The 18,995-nt window shown below is 62.7% G+C and overlaps 2 protein-coding genes across 2 annotated transcripts; both read right to left on the bottom strand.

Moving 5' to 3' along the window:
- Positions 1-874: 874 nt before the first annotated feature.
- Positions 875-7,401, bottom strand: LOC126232361 (trichohyalin-like). Its single transcript, XM_049942636.1, has 3 exons — positions 3,169-7,401; positions 2,708-2,986; positions 875-2,608 (listed from the first exon to the last, which is right to left on the bottom strand). The coding sequence occupies exons 1-3, from the start codon at positions 7,399-7,401 to the stop codon at positions 875-877; spliced, it is 6,246 nt and encodes a 2,081-aa protein (XP_049798593.1).
- Positions 7,402-8,352: 951 nt separating this feature from the next.
- On the bottom strand, positions 8,353-14,488 carry LOC126232360 (trichohyalin-like). Its single transcript, XM_049942635.1, has 2 exons — positions 10,427-14,488; positions 8,353-10,380 (listed from the first exon to the last, which is right to left on the bottom strand). The coding sequence occupies exons 1-2, from the start codon at positions 14,486-14,488 to the stop codon at positions 8,353-8,355; spliced, it is 6,090 nt and encodes a 2,029-aa protein (XP_049798592.1).
- Between the last annotated feature and the right edge of the window lie 4,507 nt (positions 14,489-18,995).

Genomic DNA, 18,995 nt, shown 5'->3' with positions numbered 1-18,995 from the left:
TTTCTGCGCAGCTGTTCCTGCGCAGCTGTACCTGCGCAGCTGTACCTGCGCAGCTGTTCCTGCGCAGCTGTTCCTGCGCAGCTGTTCCTGCGCAGCTGTTCCTGCGCAGCTGTTCCTGCGCAGCTGTTCCTGCGCAGCTGTTCCTGCGCAGCTGTTCCTGCGCAGCTGTTCCTGCGCAGCTGTTCCTGCGCAGCTGTTCCTGCGCAGCTGTTCCTGCGCAGCTGTTCCTGCGCAGCCGTTCCTGCGCAGCCGTTTCTGCGCAGCCGTTTCTGCGCAGCCGCTTCTGCGCAGCCGCTTCTGCGCAGCCGCTTCTGCGCAGCCGCTTCTGCGCAGCCGCTTCTGCGCAGCCGCTTCTGCGCAGCCGCTTCTGCGCAGCCGCTTCTGCGCAGCCGCTTCTGCGCAGCCGCTTGTGCGCAGCCGCTTCTGCGCAGCCGCTTCTGCGCAGCCGCTTCTGCGCAGCCGCTTCTGCGCAGCCGTTTCTGCGCAGCCGTTTCTGCGCAGCCGCTTCTGCGCAGCCGCTTCTGCGCAGCCGCTTCTGCGCAGCCGCTTCTGCGCAGCCGCTTCTGCGCAGCCGCTTCTGCGCAGCCGCTTCTGCGCAGCCGCTTCTGCGCAGCCGCTTCTGCGCAGCCGCTTCTGCGCAGCCGCTTCTGCGCAGCCGCTTCTGCGCAGCCGCTTCTGCGCAGCTGTTCCTGCGCAGCCGCTTCTGCGCAGCTGTTTCTGATTTTCTGATGAGACTCCACTGCAACAGCATGGGTGACGAACTCCGTACGCGCGCGTGGTCTAGAGATCCTACCACGCGCGTACGGGATTCAACTTTACATGTTCAACTGCCCAAAAAACATTGAACATGGAGGTACGCTCCTGTAACCGGAGGCTATAGAGTGTTTCTGCGCCGCTGTTTCTGCGCCGCTGTTTCTGCGCAGCTGTTTCTGCGCAGCTGTTCCTGCGCAGCTGTTCCTGCGCAGCTGTTCCTGCGCAGCTGTTCCTGCGCAGCTGTTCCTGTGCAGCTGTTCCTGCGCAGCTGTTCCTGCGCAGCTGTTCCTGCGTAGCTGTTCCTGCGCAGCTGTTCCTGCGCAGCTGTTTCTGCGCAGCTGTTCCTGCGCAGCTGTTCCTGCGCAGCTGTTTCTGCGCAGCTGTTTCTGCGCAGCTGTTTCTGTGCAGCTGTTCCTGCACAGCTGTTTCTGCGCAGCTGTTTCTGCGCAGCTGTTTCTGCGCAGCTGTTTCTGCGCAGCTGTATCTGCGCAGCTGTATCTGCGCAGCTGTTTCTGCGCAGCTGTTTCTGCGCAGCTGTATCTGCGCAGCTGTATCTGCGCAGCTGTTTCTGCGCAGCTGTTTCTGCGCAGCTGTTTCTGCGCAGCTGTTTCTGCGCACTGTTTCTGCGCAGCTGTTTCTGCGCAGCTGTTTCTGCGCAGCTGTTTCTGCGCAGCTGCTTCAGCGCAGCTGTTTCTGCGCAGCTGCTTCTGCGCAGCTGTTTCTGCGCAGCTGTTTCTGCGCAGCTGTTTCTGCGCAGCTGTTTCTGCGCAGCTGTTTCTGCGCAGCCGTTTCTGCGCAGCCGTTTCTGCGCAGCCGTTTCTGCGCAGCCGTTTCTGCGCAGCCGTTTCTGCGCAGCCGTTTCTGCGCAGCCGTTTCTGCGCAGCCGTTTCTGCGCAGCCGTTTCTGCGCAGCCGTTTCTGCGCAGCCGTTTCTGCGCAGCCGTTTCTGCGCATACGTTTCTGCGCAGCCGTTTCTGCGCAGCCGTTTCTCCGCAGCCGTTTCTGCGCAGCCGTTTCTGCGCAGCTGTATCTGCGCAGCTGTATCTGCGCAGCTGTATCTGCGCAGCTGTTTCTGCGCAGCTGTTTCTGCGCAGCTGCTTCTGCGCAGCTGCTTCTGCGCAGCTGCTTCTGCGCAGCTGCTTCTGCGCAGCTGATTCTGCGCAGCTGCTTCTGCGCAGCTGCTTCTGCGCAGCTGTTTCTGCGCAGTCGTTTCTGCGCAGCCGTTTCTGCGCAGCCGTTTCTGCGCAGCCGTTTCTGCGCAGCCGTTTCTGCGCAGCCGTTTCTGCGCAGCCGTTCCTGCGCAGCCGTTTCTGCGCAGCCGTTTCTGCGCAGCCGTTTCTGCGCAGCCGCTTCTGCGCAGCCGCTTCTGCGCAGCCGCTTCTGCGCAGCCGCTTCTGCGCAGCCGCTTCTGCGCAGCCGCTTCTGCGCAGCCGCTTCTGCGCAGCCGCTTCTGCGCAGCCGCTTCTGCGCAGCCGCTTCTGCGCAGCCGCTTCTGCGCAGCCGTTCCTGCGAAGCCGTTCCAGCGCAGCCGTTCCTGCGCAGCCGTTCCTGCGCAGCCGTTCCTGCGCAGCCGTTCCTGCGCAGCCGTTCCTGCGCAGCCGTTCCTGCGCAGCCGTTCCTGCGCAGCCGTATCTGCGCAGACGTTTCTGCGCAGCCGTTTCTGCGCAGCCGTTTCTGCGCAGCCGTTTCTGCGCAGCCGTTTCTGCGCAGCCGCTTCTGCGCAGCCGCTTCTGCGCAGCCGCTTCTGCGCAGCCGCTTCTGCGCAGCCGCTTCTGCGCAGCCGCTTCTGCGCAGCCGCTTCTGCGCAGCCGCTTCTGCGCAGCCGCTTCTGCGCAGCCGCTTCTGCGCAGCCGTTTCTGCGCAGCCGTTTCTGCGCAGCCGTTTCTGCGCAGCCGTTACTGCGCAGCCGTTTCTGCGCAGCCGCTTCTGCGCAGCCGCTTCTGCGCAGCCGCTACTGCGCAGCCGCTACTGCGCAGCCGCTTCTGCGCAGCCGCTTCTGCGCAGCCGCTTCTGCGCAGCCGCTTGTGCGCAGCCGCTTCTGCGCAGCCGCTTCTGCGCAGCCGCTTCTGCGCAGCCGCTTCTGCGCAGCCGCTTCTGCGCAGCCGCTTCTGCGCAACCGCTTCTGCGCAGCCGCTTCTGCGCAGCCGCTTCTGCGCAGCCGCTTCTGCGCAGCCGCTTCTGCGCAGCCGCTTATGCGCAGCTGTTCCTGCGCAGCCGTTCCTGCGCAGCCGTTTCTGCGAAGCCGTTTCTGCGCAGCCGCTTCTGCGCAGCTGTTTCTGATTTTCTGATGAGACTTCACTGCAACAGCATGGGTGACGAACTCCGTACGCGCGCGTGGTCTAGAGATCCTACCACGTGCGTACGGGATTTAACTTTACATGTTCAACTGCCCAAAAAACATTGAACATGGAGGTACGCTCCTGTAACCGGAGGCTATAGAGTGTTTCTGCGCCGCTGTTTCTGCGCCGCTGTTTCTGCGCCGCTGTTTCTGCGCAGCTGTTTCTGCAGCTGTTTCTGCGCAGCTGTTTCTGCGCAGCTGTTTCTGCGCAGCTGTTGCTGCGCAGCTGTTCCTGCGCAGCTGTTCCTGCGCAGCTGTTCCTGCGCAGCTGTTTCTGCGCAGCTGTTCCTGCGCAGCTGTTCCTGCGCAGCTGTTCCTGCGCAGCTGTTCCTGCGCAGCTGTTTCTGCGCAGCTGTTTCTGCGCACCTGTTTCTGCGCAGCTGTTCCTGCGCAGCTGTTCCTGCGCAGCTGTTTCTGCGCAGCTGTTTCTGCGCAGCTGTTCCTGCGCAGCTGTTTCTGTGCAGCTGTTTCTGCGCAGCTGTTTCTGCGCAGCTGTTTCTGCGCAGCTGTTTCTGCGCAGCTCTTTCTGCGCAGCTGTATCTGCGCAGCTGTTTCTGCGCAGCTGTATCTGCGCAGCTGTATCTGCGCAGCTGTATCTGCGCAGCTGTATCTGCGCAGCTGTTTCTGCGCAGCTGTTTCTGCGCAGCTGTTTCTGCGCCCTGTTTCTGCGCAGCTGTTTCTGCGCAGCTGTTTCTGCGCAGCTGTTTCTGCGCAGCTGTTTCTGCGCAGCTGCTTCTGCGCAGCTGCTTCTGCGCAGCTGTTTCTGCGCAGCTGTTTCTGCGCAGCTGTTTCTGCGCAGCTGTTTCTGCGCAGCTGTTTCTGCGCAGCCGTTTCTGCGCAGCCGTTTCTGCGCAGCCGTTTCTGCGCAGCCGTTTCTGCGCAGCCGTTTCTGCGCAGCCGTTTCTGCGCAGCCGTTTCTGCGCAGCCGTTTCTGCGCAGCCGTTTCTGCGCAGCCGTTTCTGCGCAGCCGTTTCTGCGCAGCCGTTTCTGCGCAGCCGTTTCTGCGCAGCCGTTTCTGCGCATACGTTTCTGCGCAGCCGTTTCTGCGCAGCCGTTTCTGCGCAGCCGTTTCTGCGCAGCCGTTTCTGCGCAGCCGTTTCTGCGCAGCCGCTTCTGCGCAGCCGCTTCTGCGCAGCCGCTTCTGCGCAGCCGCTTCTGCGCAGCCGTTTCCGCGCAGCCGCTTCCGCGCAGCCGCTTCCGCGCAGCCGCTTCTGCGCAGCCGCTTCTGCGCAGCCGCTTCTGCGCAGCCGCTTCTGCGCAGCCGCTTCTGCGCAGCCGCTTCTGCGCAGCCGCTTCTGCGCAGCTGTTTCTGCGCAGCTGTTTCTGCGCAGCTGTTCCTGCGCAGCTGTTTCTGCGCAGTTGTTTCTGCGCAGTTGTTTCTGCGCAGCTGTTCCTGCGCAGCTGTTTCTGCGCAGCTGTTCCTGCGCAGCTGTTTCTGCGCAGCTGTTCCTGCGCAGCTGTTTCTGCGCAGCTGTTCCTGCGCAGCTGTTCCTGCGCAGCTGTTCCTGCGCAGCTGTTCCTGCGCAGCTGTTTCTGCGCAGCTGTTTCTGCGCAGCAGTTTCTGCGCAGCAGTTTCTGCGCAGCTGTTCCTGCGCAGCTGTTCCTGCGCAGCTGTTCCTGCGCAGCTGTTCCTGCGCAGCTGTTTCTGCGCAGCTGTTTCTGCGCAGCTGTTCCTGCGCAGCTGTTCCTGCGCAGCTGTTCCTGCGCAGCTGTTCCTGCGCAGCTGTTCCTGCGCAGCTGTTCCAGCGCAGCTGTTTCTGCGCAGCTGTTCCTGCGCAGCTGTTTCTGCGCAGCTGTTCCTGCGCAGCTGTTCCTGCGCAGCTGTTCCTGCGCAGCTGTTCCTGCGCAGCTGTTCCTGCGCAGCTGTTCCTGCGCAGCTGTTCCTGCGCAGCTGTTCCTGCGCAGCTGTTCCTGCGCAGCTGTTCCTGCGCAGCTGTTTCTGCGCAGCTGTTTCTGCGCAGCTGCTTCTGCGCAGCTGCTTCTGCGCAGCTGCTTCTGCGCAGCTGCTTCCGCGCAGCTGCTTCTGCGCTGCTGCTTCTGCGCAGCTGCTTCTGCGCAGCTGCTTCTGCGCAGCTGCTTCTGCGCAGCTGCTTCTGCGCAGCCGTTTCTGCGCAGCCGTTTCTGCGCAGCCGTTTCTGCGCTGCCGTTTCTGCGCAGCCGTTTCTGCGCAGCCGTTTCTGCGCAGCCGTTCCTGCGCAGCCGTTCCTGCGCAGCTGTTTCTGCGCAGCTGTTCCTGCGCAGCTGTTTCTGCGCAGCTGTTTCTGCGCAGCTGTTTCTGCGCAGCTGTTTCTGCGCAGCTGTTTCTGCGCAGCTGTTTCTGCGCAGCTGTTTCTGCGCAGCTGTTTCTGCGCAGCTGTTCCTGCGCAGCTGTTCCTGCGCAGCTGTTTCTGCGCAGCTGTTTCTGCGCAGCTGTTTCTGCGCAGCTGTTCCTGCGCAGCTGTTTCTGCGCAGTTGTTTCTGCGCAGCTGTTTCTGCGCAGCTGTTTCTGCGAAGCTGTTTCTGCGCAGCTGTTTCTGCGCAGCTGTTTCTGCGCAGCTGTTCCTGCGCAGCTGTTTCTGCGCAGTTGTTTCTGCGCAGCTGTTCCTGCGCAGCTGTTCCTGCGCAGCTGTTCCTGCGCAGCTGTTCCTGCGCAGCTGTTCCTGCGCAGCTGTTTCTGCGCAGCAGTTTCTGCGCAGCAGTTTCTGCGCAGCAGTTTCTGCGCAGCAGTTTCTGCGCAGCTGTTCCTGCGCAGCTGTTCCTGCGCAGCTGTTCCTGCGCAGCTGTTCCTGCGCAGCTGTTTCTGCGCAGCTGTTCCTGCGCAGCTGTTCCTGCGCAGCTGTTCCTGCGCAGCTGTTCCTGCGCAGCTGTTCCTGCGCAGCTGTTCCTGCGCAGCTGTTCCTGCGCAGCTGTTCCTGCGCAGCTGTTCCTGCGCAGCTGTTCCTGCGCAGCTGTTCCTGCGCAGCTGTTCCTGCGCAGCTGTTCCTGCGCAGCTGTTTCTGCGCAGCTGTTTCTGCGCAGCTGCTTCTGCGCAGCTGCTTCAGCGCAGCTGCTTCTGCGCAGCTGCTTCTGCGCAGCTGCTTCTGCGCAGCTGCTTCTGCGCAGCTGCTTCTGCGCAGCTGCTTCTGCGCAGCCGCTTCTGCGCAGCCGCTTCTGCGCAGCCGTTTCTGCGCAGCCGTTTCTGCGCAGCCGTTTCTGCGCAGCCGTTTCTGCGCAGCCGTTTCTGCGCAGCCGTTTCTGCGCAGCCGCTTCTGCGCAGCCGCTTCTGCGCAGCCGCTTCTGCGCAGCCGCTTCTGCGCAGCCGCTTCTGCGCAGCCGCTTCTGCGCAGCCGCTTCCGCGCAGCCGCTTCCGCGCAGCCGCTTCCGCGCAGCCGCTTCCGCGCAGCCGCTTCCGCGCAGCCGTTTCCGCGCAGCCGTTTCCGCGCAGCCGTTTCCGCGCAGCCGCTTCCGCGCAGCCGCTTCCGCGCAGCCGCTTCTGCGCAGCCGCTTCTGCGCAGCCGCTTCTGCGCAGCCGCTTCTGCGCAGCCGCTTCTGCGCAGCCGCTTCTGCGCAGCCGCTTCTGCGCAGTTGTTTCTGCGCAGCTGTTTCTGCGCAGCTGTTTCTGCGCAGCTGCATCTGCGCAGCCGCTTCTGCGCAGCCGCTTCTGCGCAGCCGCTTCTGCGCAGCCGCTTCTGCGCAGCCGTTTCTGCGCAGCTGTTTCTGCGCAGCTGTTTCTGCGCAGCTGTTTCTGCGCAGCTGCATCTGCGCAGCTGTTTCTGCGCAGCCGCTTCTGCGCAGCCGCTTCTGCGCAGCCGCTTCTGCGCAGCCGCTTCTGCGCAGCCGCTTCTGCGCAGCCGCTGCTGCGCAGCCGTTTCTGCGCAGCCGTTTCTGCGCAGCCGTTTCTGCGCAGCCGTTTCTGCGCAGCCGCTTCTGCGCAGCCGCTTCTGCGCAGCCGCTTCTGCGCAGGCGCTTCTGCGCAGCCGCTTCTGCGCAGCCGCTTCTGCGCAGCCGCTTCTGCGCAGCCGCTTCTGCGCAGCCGCTTCTGCGCAGCCGCTTCTGCGCAGCCGCTTCTGCGCAGCCGCTTCTGCGCAGCCGCTTCTGCGCTGCCGCTTCTGCGCAGCCGCTTGTGCGCAGCCGCTTGTGCGCAGCCGCTTGTGCGCAGCCGCTTCTGCGCAGCCGCTTCTGCGCAGCCGTTTCTGCGCAGCCGCTTCTGCGCAGCCGCTTCTGCGCAGCCGCTTCTGCGCAGCCGCTTCTGCGCAGCCGCTTCTGCGCAGCCGCTTCTGCGCAGCTGTTCCTGCGCAGCCGCTTCTGCGCAGCTGTTTCTGATTTTCTGATGAGACTGCACTGCAACAGCATGGGTGACGAACTCCGTACGCGCGCGTGGTCTAGATATCCTACCACGCGCGTACGGGATTCAACTTTACATGTTCAACTGCCCAAAAAACATTGAACATGGAGGTACGCTCCTGTAACCGGAGGCTATAGAGTGTTTCTGCGCCGCTGTTTCTGCGCCGCTGTTTCTGCGCAGCTGTTCCTGCGCAGCTGTTCCTGCGCAGCTGTTCCTGCGCAGCTGTTCCTGCGCAGCTGTTCCTGCGCAGCTGTTCCTGCGCAGCTGTTCCTGTGCAGCTGTTCCTGCGCGGCTGTTCCTGCGCGGCTGTTCCTGCGCGGCTGTTTCTGCGCGGCTGATTCTGCGCGGCTGTTTCTGCGAGGCTGTTTCTGCGAGGCTGTTTCTGCGCGGCTGTTTCTGCGCAGCTGTTTCTGCGCAGCTGTTCCTGCGCAGCTGTTCCTGCGCAGCTGTTCCTGCGCAGCTGTTCCTGCGCAGCTGTTCCTGCGCAGCTGTTCCTGCGCAGCTGTTCCTGCGCACCTGTTCCTGCGAACCTGTTCCTGCGCACCTGTACCTGCGCACCTGTTCCTGCGCACCTGTTCCTGCGCACCTGTTCCTGCGCAGCTGTTCCTGCGCAGCTGTTCCCGCGCACCTGTTCCCGCGCACCTGTTCCCGCGCACCTGTTCCCGCGCAGCCGTTCCCGCGCAGCCGTTCCCGCGCAGCCGTTTCCGCGCAGCCATTTCCGCGCAGCCGTTTCCGCGCAGCCGTTTCCGCGCAGCCGCTTCCGCGCAGCCGCTTCTGCGCAGCCGTCTCCGCGCAGCTGTTTCTGATTTTCTGATGAGACTTCACTGCAACAGCATGGGTGACGAACTCCGTACGCGCGCGTGGTCTAGAGATCCTACCACGCGCGTACGGGATTCAACTTTACATGTTCAACTGCCCAAAAAACATTGAACATGGAGGTACGCTCCTGTAACCGGAGGCTATAGAGTGTTTCTGCGCCGCTGTTTCTGCGCAGCTGTTTCTGCGCAGCTGTTTCTGCGCAGCTGTTTCTGCGCAGCTGTTTCTGCGCAGCTGTTTCTGCGCAGCTGTTTCTGCGCAGCTGTTTCTGCGCAGCTGTTTCTGCGCAGCTGTCTCTGCGCAGCTGTCTCTGCGCAGCTGTCTCTGCGCAGCTGTCTCTGCGCAGCTGTTTCTGCGCAGCTGTTTCTGCGCAGCTGTTTCTGCGCAGCTGTTTCTGCGCAGCTGTTTCTGCGCAGCTGTTTCTGCGCAGCTGTTTCTGCGCGGCTGTTTCTGCGCAGCTGTTTCTGCGCAGCTGTTACTGCGCAGCTGTTCCTGCGCACCTGTTCCTGCGCACCTGTTCCTGCGCAGCTGTCCCTGCGCAGCTGTCCCTGCGCAGCTGTTCCTGCGCACCTGTTCCTGCGCAGCTGTTCCTGCGCACCTGTTCCTGCGCACCTGTTCCTGCGCACCTGTTCCTGCGCAGCTGTTCGTGCGCACCTGTTCCTGCGCAGCTGTTCCTGCGCAGCTGTTCCTGCGCACCTGTTCCTGCGCACCTGTTCCTGCGCAGCTGTTCCTGCGCAGCTGTTCCTGCGCAGCTGTTCCTGCGCAGCTGTTCCTGCGCAGCTGTTCCTGCGCAGCTGCTCCTGCACAGCTGTTCCTGCGCAGCAGCTCCTGCGCAGCTGTTTCTGCGCAGCTGTTCCTGCGCAGCTGTTTCTGCGCAGCTGTTTCTGCGCAGCTGTTTCTGCGCAGCTGTTTCTGCGCAGCTGTTTCTGCGCAGCTGCTTCTGCGCAGCTGTTTCTGCGCAGCTGTTCCTGCGCAGCTGTTTCTGCGAAGCTGTTTCTGCGCAGCTGTTTCTGCGCAGCTGTTTCTGCGCAGCCGTTTCTGCGCAGCTGTTCCTGCGCAGCTGTTTCTGCGCAGCTGTTTCTGCGCAGCTGTTCCTGCGCAGCTGTTTCTGCGCAGCTGTTTCTGCGCAGCTGTTTCTGCGCAGCTGTTCCTGCGCAGCTGTTTCTGCGCAGCTGTTTCTGCGCAGCTGTTTCTGCGCAGCTGTTTCTGCGAAGCTGTTTCTGCGCAGCTGTTTCTGCGCAGCTGTTCCTGCGCAGCTGTTTCTGCGCAGCTGTTTCTGCGCAGCTGTTTCTGCGCAGCTGTTCCTGCGCAGCTGTTTCTGCGCAGCTGTTTCTGCGCAGCTGTTTCTGCGCAGCTGTTTCTGCGCAGCTGTTTCTGCGCAGCTGTTCCTGCGCAGCTGTTCCTGCGCAGCTGTTCCTGCGCAGCTGTTTCTGCGCAGCTGTTTCTGCGCAGCTGATCCTGCGCAGCTGTTCCTGCGCAGCTGTTCCTGCGCAGCTGTTCCTGCGCAGCTGTTTCTGCGCGGCTGTTCCTGCGCGGCTGTTCCTGCGCGGCTGTTCCTGCGCGGCTGTTCCTGCGCGGCTGTTCCTGCGCGGCTGTTCCTGCGCGGCTGTTGCTGCGCGGCTGTTGCTGCGCGGCTGTTTCTGCGCGGCTGTTTCTGCGAGGCTGTTTCTGCGCGGCTGTTTCTGCGCAGCTGTTTCTGCGCTGCTGTTTCTGCGCAGCTGTTTCTGCGCAGCTGTTCCTGCGCAGCTGTTCCTGCGCAGCTGTTCCTGCGCAGCTGTTCCTGCGCAGCTGTTCCTGCGCACCTGTTCCTGCGCAGCTGTTCCTGCGCAGCTGTTCCTGCGCAGCTGTTCCTGCGCAGCTGTTCCTGCGCAGCTGTTCCTGCGCAGCTGTTCCTGCGCAGCTGTTCCTGCGCAGCTGTTCCTGCGCAGCTGTTCCTGCGCAGCTGTTCCTGCGCAGCTGTTTCTGCGCAGCTGTTTCTGCGCAGCTGCTTCTGCGCAGCTGCTTCTGCGCAGCTGCTTCTGCGCAGCTGCTTCTGCGCAGCTGCTTCTAGCAGCTGCTTCTGCGCAGCTGCTTCTGCGCAGCTGCTTCTGCGCAGCTGCTTCTGCGCAGCCGTTTCTGCGCAGCCGTTTCTGCGCAGCCGTTTCTGCGCTGCCGTTTCTGCGCAGCCGTTTCTGCGCAGCCGTTTCTGCGCAGCCGTTTCTGCGCAGCCGTTCCTGCGCAGCCGTTCCTGCGCAGCTGTTTCTGCGCAGCTGTTCCTGCGCAGCTGTTTCTGCGCAGCTGTTTCTGCGCAGCTGTTCCTGCGCAGCTGTTCCTGCGCAGCTGTTCCTGCGCAGCTGTTCCTGCGCAGCTGTTCCTGCGCAGCTGTTCCTGCGCAGCTGTTTCTGCGCAGCAGTTTCTGCGCAGCAGTTTCTGCGCAGCAGTTTCTGCGCAGCTGTTCCTGCGCAGCTGTTCCTGCGCAGCTGTTCCTGCGCAGCTGTTCCTGCGCAGCTGTTTCTGCGCAGCTGTTTCTGCGCAGCTGTTCCTGCGCAGCTGTTCCTGCGCAGCTGTTCCTGCGCAGCTGTTCCTGCGCAGCTGTTTCTGCGCAGCAGTTTCTGCGCAGCAGTTTCTGCGCAGCAGTTTCTGTGCAGCAGTTTCTGCGCAGCTGTTCCTGCGCAGCTGTTCCTGCGCAGCTGTTTCTGCGCAGCAGTTTCTGCGCAGCAGTTTCTGCGCAGCAGTTTCTGCGCAGCTGTTCCTGCGCAGCTGTTCCTGCGCAGCTGTTCCTGCGCAGCTGTTCCTGCGCACCTGTTCCTGCGCACCTGTTCCTGCGCAGCTGTTCCTGCGCACCTGTTCCTCCGCACCTGTTCCTCCGCACCTGTTCCTGCGCACCTGTTCCTGCGCACCTGTTCCTGCGCAGCTGTTCCTGCGCAGCTGTTCCTGCGCAGCTGTTCCTGCGCAGCTGTTTCTGCGCAGCTGTTCCTGCGCAGCTGTTTCTGCGCAGCTGTTTCTGCGCAGCTGTTTCTGCGCAGCTGTTTCTGCGCAGCTGTTTCTGCGCAGCTGTTTCTGCGCAGCTGTTTCTGCGCAGCTGTTTCTGCGCAGCTGTTCCTGCGCAGCTGTTTCTGCGCAGCTGTTCCTGCGCAGCTGTTCCTGCGCAGCTGTTTCTGCGCAGCTGTTTCTGCGCAGCTGTTCCTGCGCAGCTGTTCCTGCGCAGCTGTTTCTGCGCAGCTGTTTCTGCGAAGCTGTTTCTGCGCAGCTGTTTCTGCGCAGCTGTTTCTGCGCAGCTGTTCCTGCGCAGCTGTTTCTGCGCAGTTGTTTCTGCGCAGTTGTTTCTGCGCAGCTGTTCCTGCGCAGCTGTTTCTGCGCAGCTGTTCCTGCGCAGCTGTTTCTGCGCAGCTGTTCCTGCGCAGCTGTTTCTGCGCAGCTGTTCCTGCGCAGCTGTTCCTGCGCAGCTGTTCCTGCGCAGCTGTTCCTGCGCAGCTGTTCCTGCGCAGCTGTTTCTGCGCAGCTGTTTCTGCGCAGCAGTTTCTGCGCAGCAGTTTCTGCGCAGCTGTTCCTGCGCAGCTGTTCCTGCGCAGCTGTTCCTGCGCAGCTGTTCCTGCGCAGCTGTTTCTGCGCAGCTGTTTCTGCGCAGCTGTTCCTGCGCAGCTGTTCCTGCGCAGCTGTTCCTGCGCAGCTGTTCCTGCGCAGCTGTTCCAGCGCAGCTGTTTCTGCGCAGCTGTTTCTGCGCAGCTGTTCCTGCGCAGCTGTTCCTGCGCAGCTGTTCCTGCGCAGCTGTTCCTGCGCAGCTGTTCCTGCGCAGCTGTTCCTGCGCAGCTGTTCCTGCGCAGCTGTTCCTGCGCAGCTGTTCCTGCGCAGCTGTTCCTGCGCAGCTGTTCCTGCGCAGCTGTTCCTGCGCAGCTGTTCCTGCGCAGCTGTTCCTGCGCAGCTGTTTCTGCGCAGCTGTTTCTGCGCAGCTGTTTCTGCGCAGCTGCTTCTGCGCAGCTGCTTCTGCGCAGCTGCTTCCGCGCAGCTGCTTCCGCGCAGCTGCTTCCGCGCAGCTGCTTCTGCGCAGCTGCTTCTGCGCAGCTGCTTCTGCGCAGCTGCTTCTGCGCAGCCGTTTCTGCGCAGCCGTTTCTGCGCAGCCGTTTCTGCGCTGCCGTTTCTGCGCAGCCGTTTCTGCGCAGCCGTTTCTGCGCAGCCGTTCCTGCGCAGCTGTTCCTGCGCAGCTGTTTCTGCGCAGCTGTTCCTGCGCAGCTGTTTCTGCGCAGCTGTTTCTGCGCAGCTGTTTCTGCGCAGCTGTTTCTGCGCAGCTGTTTCTGCGCAGCTGTTTCTGCGCAGCTGTTTCTGCGCAGCTGTTTCTGCGCAGCTGTTCCTGCGCAGCTGTTTCTGCGCAGCTGTTCCTGCGCAGCTGTTCCTGCGCAGCTGTTTCTGCGCAGCTGTTTCTGCGCAGCTGTTTCTGCGCAGCTGTTCCTGCGCAGCTGTTTCTGCGCAGTTGTTTCTGCGCAGCTGTTTCTGCGCAGCTGTTTCTGCGAAGCTGTTTCTGCGCAGCTGTTTCTGCGCAGCTGTTTCTGCGCAGCTGTTCCTGCGCAGCTGTTTCTGCGCAGTTGTTTCTGCGCAGCTGTTCCTGCGCAGCTGTTCCTGCGCAGCTGTTCCTGCGCAGCTGTTCCTGCGCAGCTGTTTCTGCGCAGCAGTTTCTGCGCAGCAGTTTCTGCGCAGCAGTTTCTGCGCAGCTGTTCCTGCGCAGCTGTTCCTGCGCAGCTGTTCCAGCGCAGCTGTTTCTGCGCAGCTGTTCCTGCGCAGCTGTTCCTGCGCAGCTGTTCCTGCGCAGCTGTTCCAGCGCAGCTGTTTCTGCGCAGCTGTTCCTGCGCAGCTGTTCCTGCGCAGCTGTTCCTGCGCAGCTGTTCCTGCGCAGCTGTTCCTGCGCAGCTGTTCCTGCGCAGCTGTTCCTGCGCAGCTGTTCCTGCGCAGCTGTTCCTGCGCAGCTGTTCCTGCGCAGCTGTTCCTGCGCAGCTGCTTCTGCGCAGCTGCTTCTGCGCAGCTGCTTCTGCGCAGCTGCTTCTGCGCAGCTGCTTCTGCGCAGCCGCTTCTGCGCAGCCGTTTCTGCGCAGCCGTTTCTGCGCAGCCGTTTCTGCGCAGCCGTTTCTGCGCAGCCGTTTCTGCGCAGCCGTTTCTGCGCAGCCGTTTCTGCGCAGCCGTTTCTGCGCAGCCGCTTCTGCGCAGCCGCTTCTGCGCAGCCGCTTCTGCGCAGCCGCTTCTGCGCAGCCGCTTCTGCGCAGCCGCTTCCGCGCAGCCGCTTCCGCGCAGCCGCTTCCGCGCAGCCGCTTCCGCGCAGCCGCTTCCGCGCAGCCGTTTCCGCGCAGCCGTTTCCGCGCAGCCGTTTCCGCGCAGCCGCTTCCGCGCAGCCGCTTCCGCGCAGCCGCTTCCGCGCAGCCGCTTCTGCGCAGCCGCTTCTGCGCAGCCGCTTCTGCGCAGCCGCTTCTGCGCAGCCGCTTCTGCGCAGTTGTTTCTGCGCAGCTGTTTCTGCGCAGCTGTTTCTGCGCAGCTGTTTCTGCGCAGCTGCATCTGCGCAGCCGCTTCTGCGCAGCCGCTTCTGCGCAGCCGCTTCTGCGCAGCCGCTTCTGCGCAGCCGCTTCTGCGCAGCTGTTTCTGCGCAGCTGTTTCTGCGCAGCTGTTTCTGCGCAGCTGCATCTGCGCAGCTGTTTCTGCGCAGCCGCTTCTGCGCAGCCGCTTCTGCGCAGCCGCTTCTGCGCAGCCGCTTCTGCGCAGCCGCTTCTGCGCAGCCGCTTCTGCGCAGCCGCTGCTGCGCAGCCGTTTCTGCGCAGCCGTTTCTGCGCAGCCGTTTCTGCGCAGCCGTTTCTGCGCAGCCGTTTCTGCGCAGCCGCTTCTGCGCAGCCGCTTCTGCGCAGCCGCTTCTGCGCAGGCGCTTCTGCGCAGCCGCTTCTGCGCAGCCGCTTCTGCGCAGCCGCTTCTGCGCAGCCGCTTCTGCGCAGCCGCTTCTGCGCAGCCGCTTCTGCGCAGCCGCTTCTGCGCAGCCGCTTCTGCGCAGCCGCTTCTGCGCAGCCGCTTCTGCGCAGCCGCTTGTGCGCAGCCGCTTGTGCGCAGCCGCTTGTGCGCAGCCGCTTCTGCGCAGCCGCTTCTGCGCAGCCGCTTCTGCGCAGCCGTTTCTGCGCAGCCGCTTCTGCGCAGCCGCTTCTGCGCAGCCGCTTCTGCGCAGCCGCTTCTGCGCAGCCGCTTCTGCGCAGCCGCTTCTGCGCAGCTGTTCCTGCGCAGCCGCTTCTGCGCAGCTGTTTCTGATTTTCTGATGAGACTGCACTGCAACAGCATGGGTGACGAACTCCGTACGCGCGCGTGGTCTAGAGATCCTACCACGCGCGTACGGGATTCAACTTTACATGTTCAACTGCCCAAAAAACATTGAACATGGAGGTACGCTCCTGTAACCGGAGGCTATAGAGTGTTTCTGCGCCGCTGTTTCTGCGCCGCTGTTTCTGCGCAGCTGTTCCTGCGCAGCTGTTCCTGCGCAGCTGTTCCTGCGCAGCTGTTCCTGCGCAGCTGTTCCTGCGCAGCTGTTCCTGTGCAGCTGTTCCTGCGCGGCTGTTCCTGCGCGGCTGTTCCTGCGCAGCTGTTTCTGCGCGGCTGATTCTGCGCGGCTGTTTCTGCGAGGCTGTTTCTGCGAGGCTGTTTCTGCGCGGCTGTTTCTGCGCAGCTGTTTCTGCGCAGCTGTTTCTGCGCAGCTGTTCCTGCGCAGCTGTTCCTGCGCAGCTGTTCCTGCGCAGCTGTTCCTGCGCAGCTGTTCCTGCGCACCTGTTCCTGCGCAGCTGTTCCTGCGCAGCTGTTCCTGCGCACCTGTTCCTGCGAACCTGTTCCTGCGCACCTGTACCTGCGCACCTGTTCCTGCGCACCTGTTCCTGCGCACCTGTTCCTGCGCAGCTGTTCCTGCGCAGCTGTTCCCGCGCACCTGTTCCCGCGCACCTGTTCCCGCGCACCTGTTCCCGCGCAGCCGTTCCCGCGCAGCCGTTCCCGCGCAGCCGTTTCCGCGCAGCCGTTTCCGCGCAGCCGTTTCCGCGCAGCCGTTTCCGCGCAGCCGCTTCCGCGCAGCCGCTTCTGCGCAGCCGTCTCCGCGCAGCTGTTTCTGATTTTCTGATGAGACTTCACTGCAACAGCATGGGTGACGAACTCCGTACGCGCGCGTGGTCTAGAGATCCTACCACGCGCGTACGGGATTCAACTTTACATGTTCAACTGCCCAAAAAACATTGAACATGGAGGTACGCTCCTGTAACCGGAGGCTATAGAGTGTTTCTGCGCCGCTGTTTCTGCGCAGCTGTTTCTGCGCAGCTGCTTCTGCGCAGCTGTTTCTGCGCAGCTGTTTCTGCGCAGCTGTTTCTGCGCAGCTGTTTCTGCGCAGCTGTTTCTGCGCAGCTGTTTCTGCGCAGCTGTCTCTGCGCAGCTGTCTCTGCGCAGCTGTCTCTGCGCAGCTGTCTCTGCGCAGCTGTTTCTGCGCAGCTGTTTCTGCGCAGCTGTTTCTGCGCAGCTGTTTCTGCGCAGCTGTTTCTGCGCAGCTGTTTCTGCGCAGCTGTTTCTGCGCGGCTGTTTCTGCGCAGCTGTTTCTGCGCAGCTGTTACTGCGCAGCTGTTCCTGCGCACCTGTTCCTGCGCACCTGTTCCTGCGCAGCTGTCCCTGCGCAGCTGTTCCTGCGCAGCTGTTCCTGCGCACCTGTTCCTGCGCAGCTGTTCCTGCGCACCTGTTCCTGCGCACCTGTTCCTGCGCACCTGTTCCTGCGCACCTGTTCCTGCGCACCTGTTCCTGCGCAGCTGTTCCTGCGCAGCTGTTCCTGCGCACCTGTTCCTGCGCACCTGTTCCTGCGCAGCTGTTCCTGCGCAGCTGTTCCTGCGCAGCTGTTCCTGCGCAGCTGTTCCTGCGCAGCTGTTCCTGCGCAGCTGTTCCTGCGCAGCTGCTCCTGCACAGCTGTTCCTGCGCAGCAGCTCCTGCGCAGCTGTTTCTGCGCAGCTGTTCCTGCGCAGCTGTTTCTGCGCAGCTGTTTCTGCGCAGCTGTTTCTGCGCAGCTGTTTCTGCGCAGCTGTTTCTGCGCAGCTGCTTCTGCGCAGCTGTTTCTGCGCAGCTGTTCCTGCGCAGCTGTTTCTGCGAAGCTGTTTCTGCGCAGCTGTTTCTGCGCAGCTGTTTCTGCGCAGCCGTTTCTGCGCAGCTGTTCCTGCGCAGCTGTTTCTGCGCAGCTGTTTCTGCGCAGCTGTTCCTGCGCAGCTGTTTCTGCGCAGCTGTTTCTGCGCAGCTGTTTCTGCGCAGCTGTTCCTGCGCAGCTGTTTCTGCGCAGCTGTTTCTGCGCAGCTGTTTCTGCGCAGCTGTTTCTGCGAAGCTGTTTCTGCGCAGCTGTTTCTGCGCAGCTGTTTCTGCGCAGCTGTTTCTGCGCAGCTGTTCCTGCGCAGCTGTTTCTGCGCAGCTGTTTCTGCGCAGCTGTTTCTGCGCAGCTGTTCCTGCGCAGCTGTTTCTGCGCAGCTGTTTCTGCGCAGCTGTTTCTGCGCAGCTGTTCCTGCGCAGCTGTTCCTGCGCAGCTGTTTCTGCGCAGCTGTTTCTGCGCAGCTGATCCTGCGCAGCTGTTCCTGCGCAGCTGTTCCTGCGCAGCTGTTTCTGCGCAGCTGTTCCTGCGCAGCTGTTCCTGCGCGGCTGTTCCTGCGCGGCTGTTCCTGCGCGGCTGTTCCTGCGCGGCTGTTCCTGCGCGGCTGTTGCTGCGCGGCTGTTGCTGCGCGGCTGTTTCTGCGCGGCTGTTTCTGCGAGGCTGTTTCTGCGCGGCTGTTTCTGCGCGGCTGTTTCTGCGCTGCTGTTTCTGCGCAGCTGTTTCTGCGCAGCTGTTCCTGCGCAGCTGTTCCTGCGCAGCTGTTCCTGCGCAGCTGTTCCTGCGCAGCTGTTCCTGCGCACCTGTTCCTGCGCAGCTGTTCCTGCGCAGCTGTTCCTGCGCAGCTGTTCCTGCGCAGCTGTTCCTGCGCAGCTGTTCCTGCGCACCTGTTCCTGCGCACCTATTCCTGCGCACCTGTTTTTGCGCACCTGTTTTTGCGCACCTGCTCCTGCGCACCTGTTCCTGCGCAGCTGTTCCTGCGCAGCTGTTCCTGCGCAGCTGTTCCTGCGCAGCTGTTCCTGCGCACCTGTTCCCCCGCACCTGTTCCCGCGCGGCCGTTTCCGCGCAGCCGTTTCCGCGCAGCCGTTTCCGCGCAGCCGTTTCCGCGCAGCCGTTTCCGCGCAGCCGCTTCCGGGCAGCCGCTTCCGCGCAGCCGCTTCCGCGCAGCCGCTTCTGCGCAGCCGTCTCCGCGCAGCTGTTTCTGATTTTCTGAAGAGACTTCACTGCAACAGCATGGGTGACGAACTCCGTACGCGCGCGTGGTCTAGAGATCCTACCACGCGCGTACGGGATTCAACTTTACATGTTCAACTGCCCAAAAATCATTGAACATGGAGGTACGCTCCTGTAACCGGAGGCTATAGAGTGTTTCTGCGCCGCTGTTTCTGCGCCGCTGTTTCTGCGCAGCTGTTTCTGCGCAGCTGTTTCTGCGCATCTGTTTCTGCGCAGCTGTTTCTGCGCAGATGTTTCTGCGCAGCTGTTTCTGCGCAGCTGTTTCTGCGCAGCTGTTTCTGCGCAGCTGTTTCTGCGCAGCTGTTTCTGTGCAGCTGTTTCTGCGCAGCTGTTTCTGCGCATCTGTTTCTGCGCAGCTGTTTCTGCGCAGCTGTTTCTGCGCAGCTGTTTCTGCGCAGCTGTTTCTGCGCAGCTGTTTCTGCGCAGCTGTTTCTGCGCAGCTGTATCTGCGCAGCTGTTTCTGCGCAGCTGTCTCTGTGCAGCTGTCTCTGCGCAGCTGTCTCTGCGCAGCTGTTTCTGCGCAGCTGTTTCTGCGCAGCTGTTTCTGCGCAGCTGTTTCTGCGCAGCTGTTTCTGCGCAGCTGTTTCTGCGCAGCTGTTTCTGCGCAGCTGTTCCTGCGCAGCTGTTTCTGCGCAGCTGTTTCTGCGCAGCTGTTTCTGCGCAGCTGTTCCTGCGCACCTGTTCCTGCGCACCTGTTCCTGCGCAGCTGTTCCTGCGCAGCTGTTCCTGCGCAGCTGTTCCTGCGCACCTGCTCCTGCGCACCTGTTCCTGCGCAGCTGTTCCTGCGCACCTGTTCCTCCGCACCTGTTCCTGCGCAGCTGTTCCTGCGCACCTGTTCCTGCGCAGCTGTTCCTGCGCAGCTGTTCCTGCGCAGCTGTTCCTGCGCAGCTGTTCCTGCGCAGCTGCTCCTGCGCAGCTGTTTCTGCGCAGCTGTTCCTGCGCAGCTGTTTCTGCGCAGCTGTTTCTGCGCAGCTGTTTCTGCGCAGCTGTTTCTGCGCAGCTGTTTCTGCGCAGCTGTTTCTGCGCAGCTGTTCCTGCGCAGCTGTTTCTGCGCAGCTGTTTCTGCGCAGCTGTTCCTGCGCAGCTGTTTCTGCGCAGCTGTTTCTGCGCAGCTTTTTCTGCGCAGCTGTTCCTGCGCAGCTGTTTCTGCGCAGCTGTTTCTGCGCAGCTGTTCCTGCGCAGCTGTTTCTGCGAAGCTGTTTCTGTGCAGCTGTTTCTGCGCAGCTGTTTCTGCGCAGCTGTTTCTGCGCAGCTGTTCCTGCGCAGCTGTTTCTGCGCAGCTGTTCCTGCGCAGCTGTTCCTGCGCAGCTGTTCCTGCGCAGCTGTTCCTGCGCAGCTGATTCTGCGCAGCTGTTTCTGCGCAGCTGTTCCTGCGCAGCTGTTTCTGCGCAGCTGTTTCTGCGCAGCTGTTCCTGCGCAGCTGTTCCTGCGCAGCTGTTCCTGCGCTGCTGTTCCTGCGCAGCTGTT

This window comes from Schistocerca nitens, unplaced genomic scaffold (genome assembly GCF_023898315.1).
Source record: "Schistocerca nitens isolate TAMUIC-IGC-003100 unplaced genomic scaffold, iqSchNite1.1 HiC_scaffold_468, whole genome shotgun sequence".
NCBI classification, from domain to species: domain Eukaryota; kingdom Metazoa; phylum Arthropoda; class Insecta; order Orthoptera; family Acrididae; genus Schistocerca; species Schistocerca nitens.
The sequence above is the reverse complement of the archived record's forward strand: the minus strand, read 5'-3'. Positions and strand labels throughout refer to the sequence as shown.

Coding starts and splice junctions, on each gene's coding strand:
- LOC126232361 (XM_049942636.1), bottom strand. CDS start 7,401: ATGCTGTTGCAGTGCAGTCTCATCAGAAAATCAGAAACAGCTGCGCAG. Junction 2,987..3,168: donor TAGCCTCCGGTTACAGGAGC/GTACCTCCATGT, acceptor ACGGCTTCGCAG/AAACGGCTGCGCAGGAACGG. Junction 2,609..2,707: donor TGCGCAGTAGCGGCTGCGCA/GTAGCGGCTGCG, acceptor ACGGCTGCGCAG/AAACGGCTGCGCAGAAGCGG.
- LOC126232360 (XM_049942635.1), bottom strand. CDS start 14,488: ATGCTGTTGCAGTGCAGTCTCATCAGAAAATCAGAAACAGCTGCGCAG. Junction 10,381..10,426: donor AGCTGCGCAGGAACGGCTGC/GCAGGAACGGCT, acceptor ACGGCTGCGCAG/AAACGGCTGCGCAGAAACGG.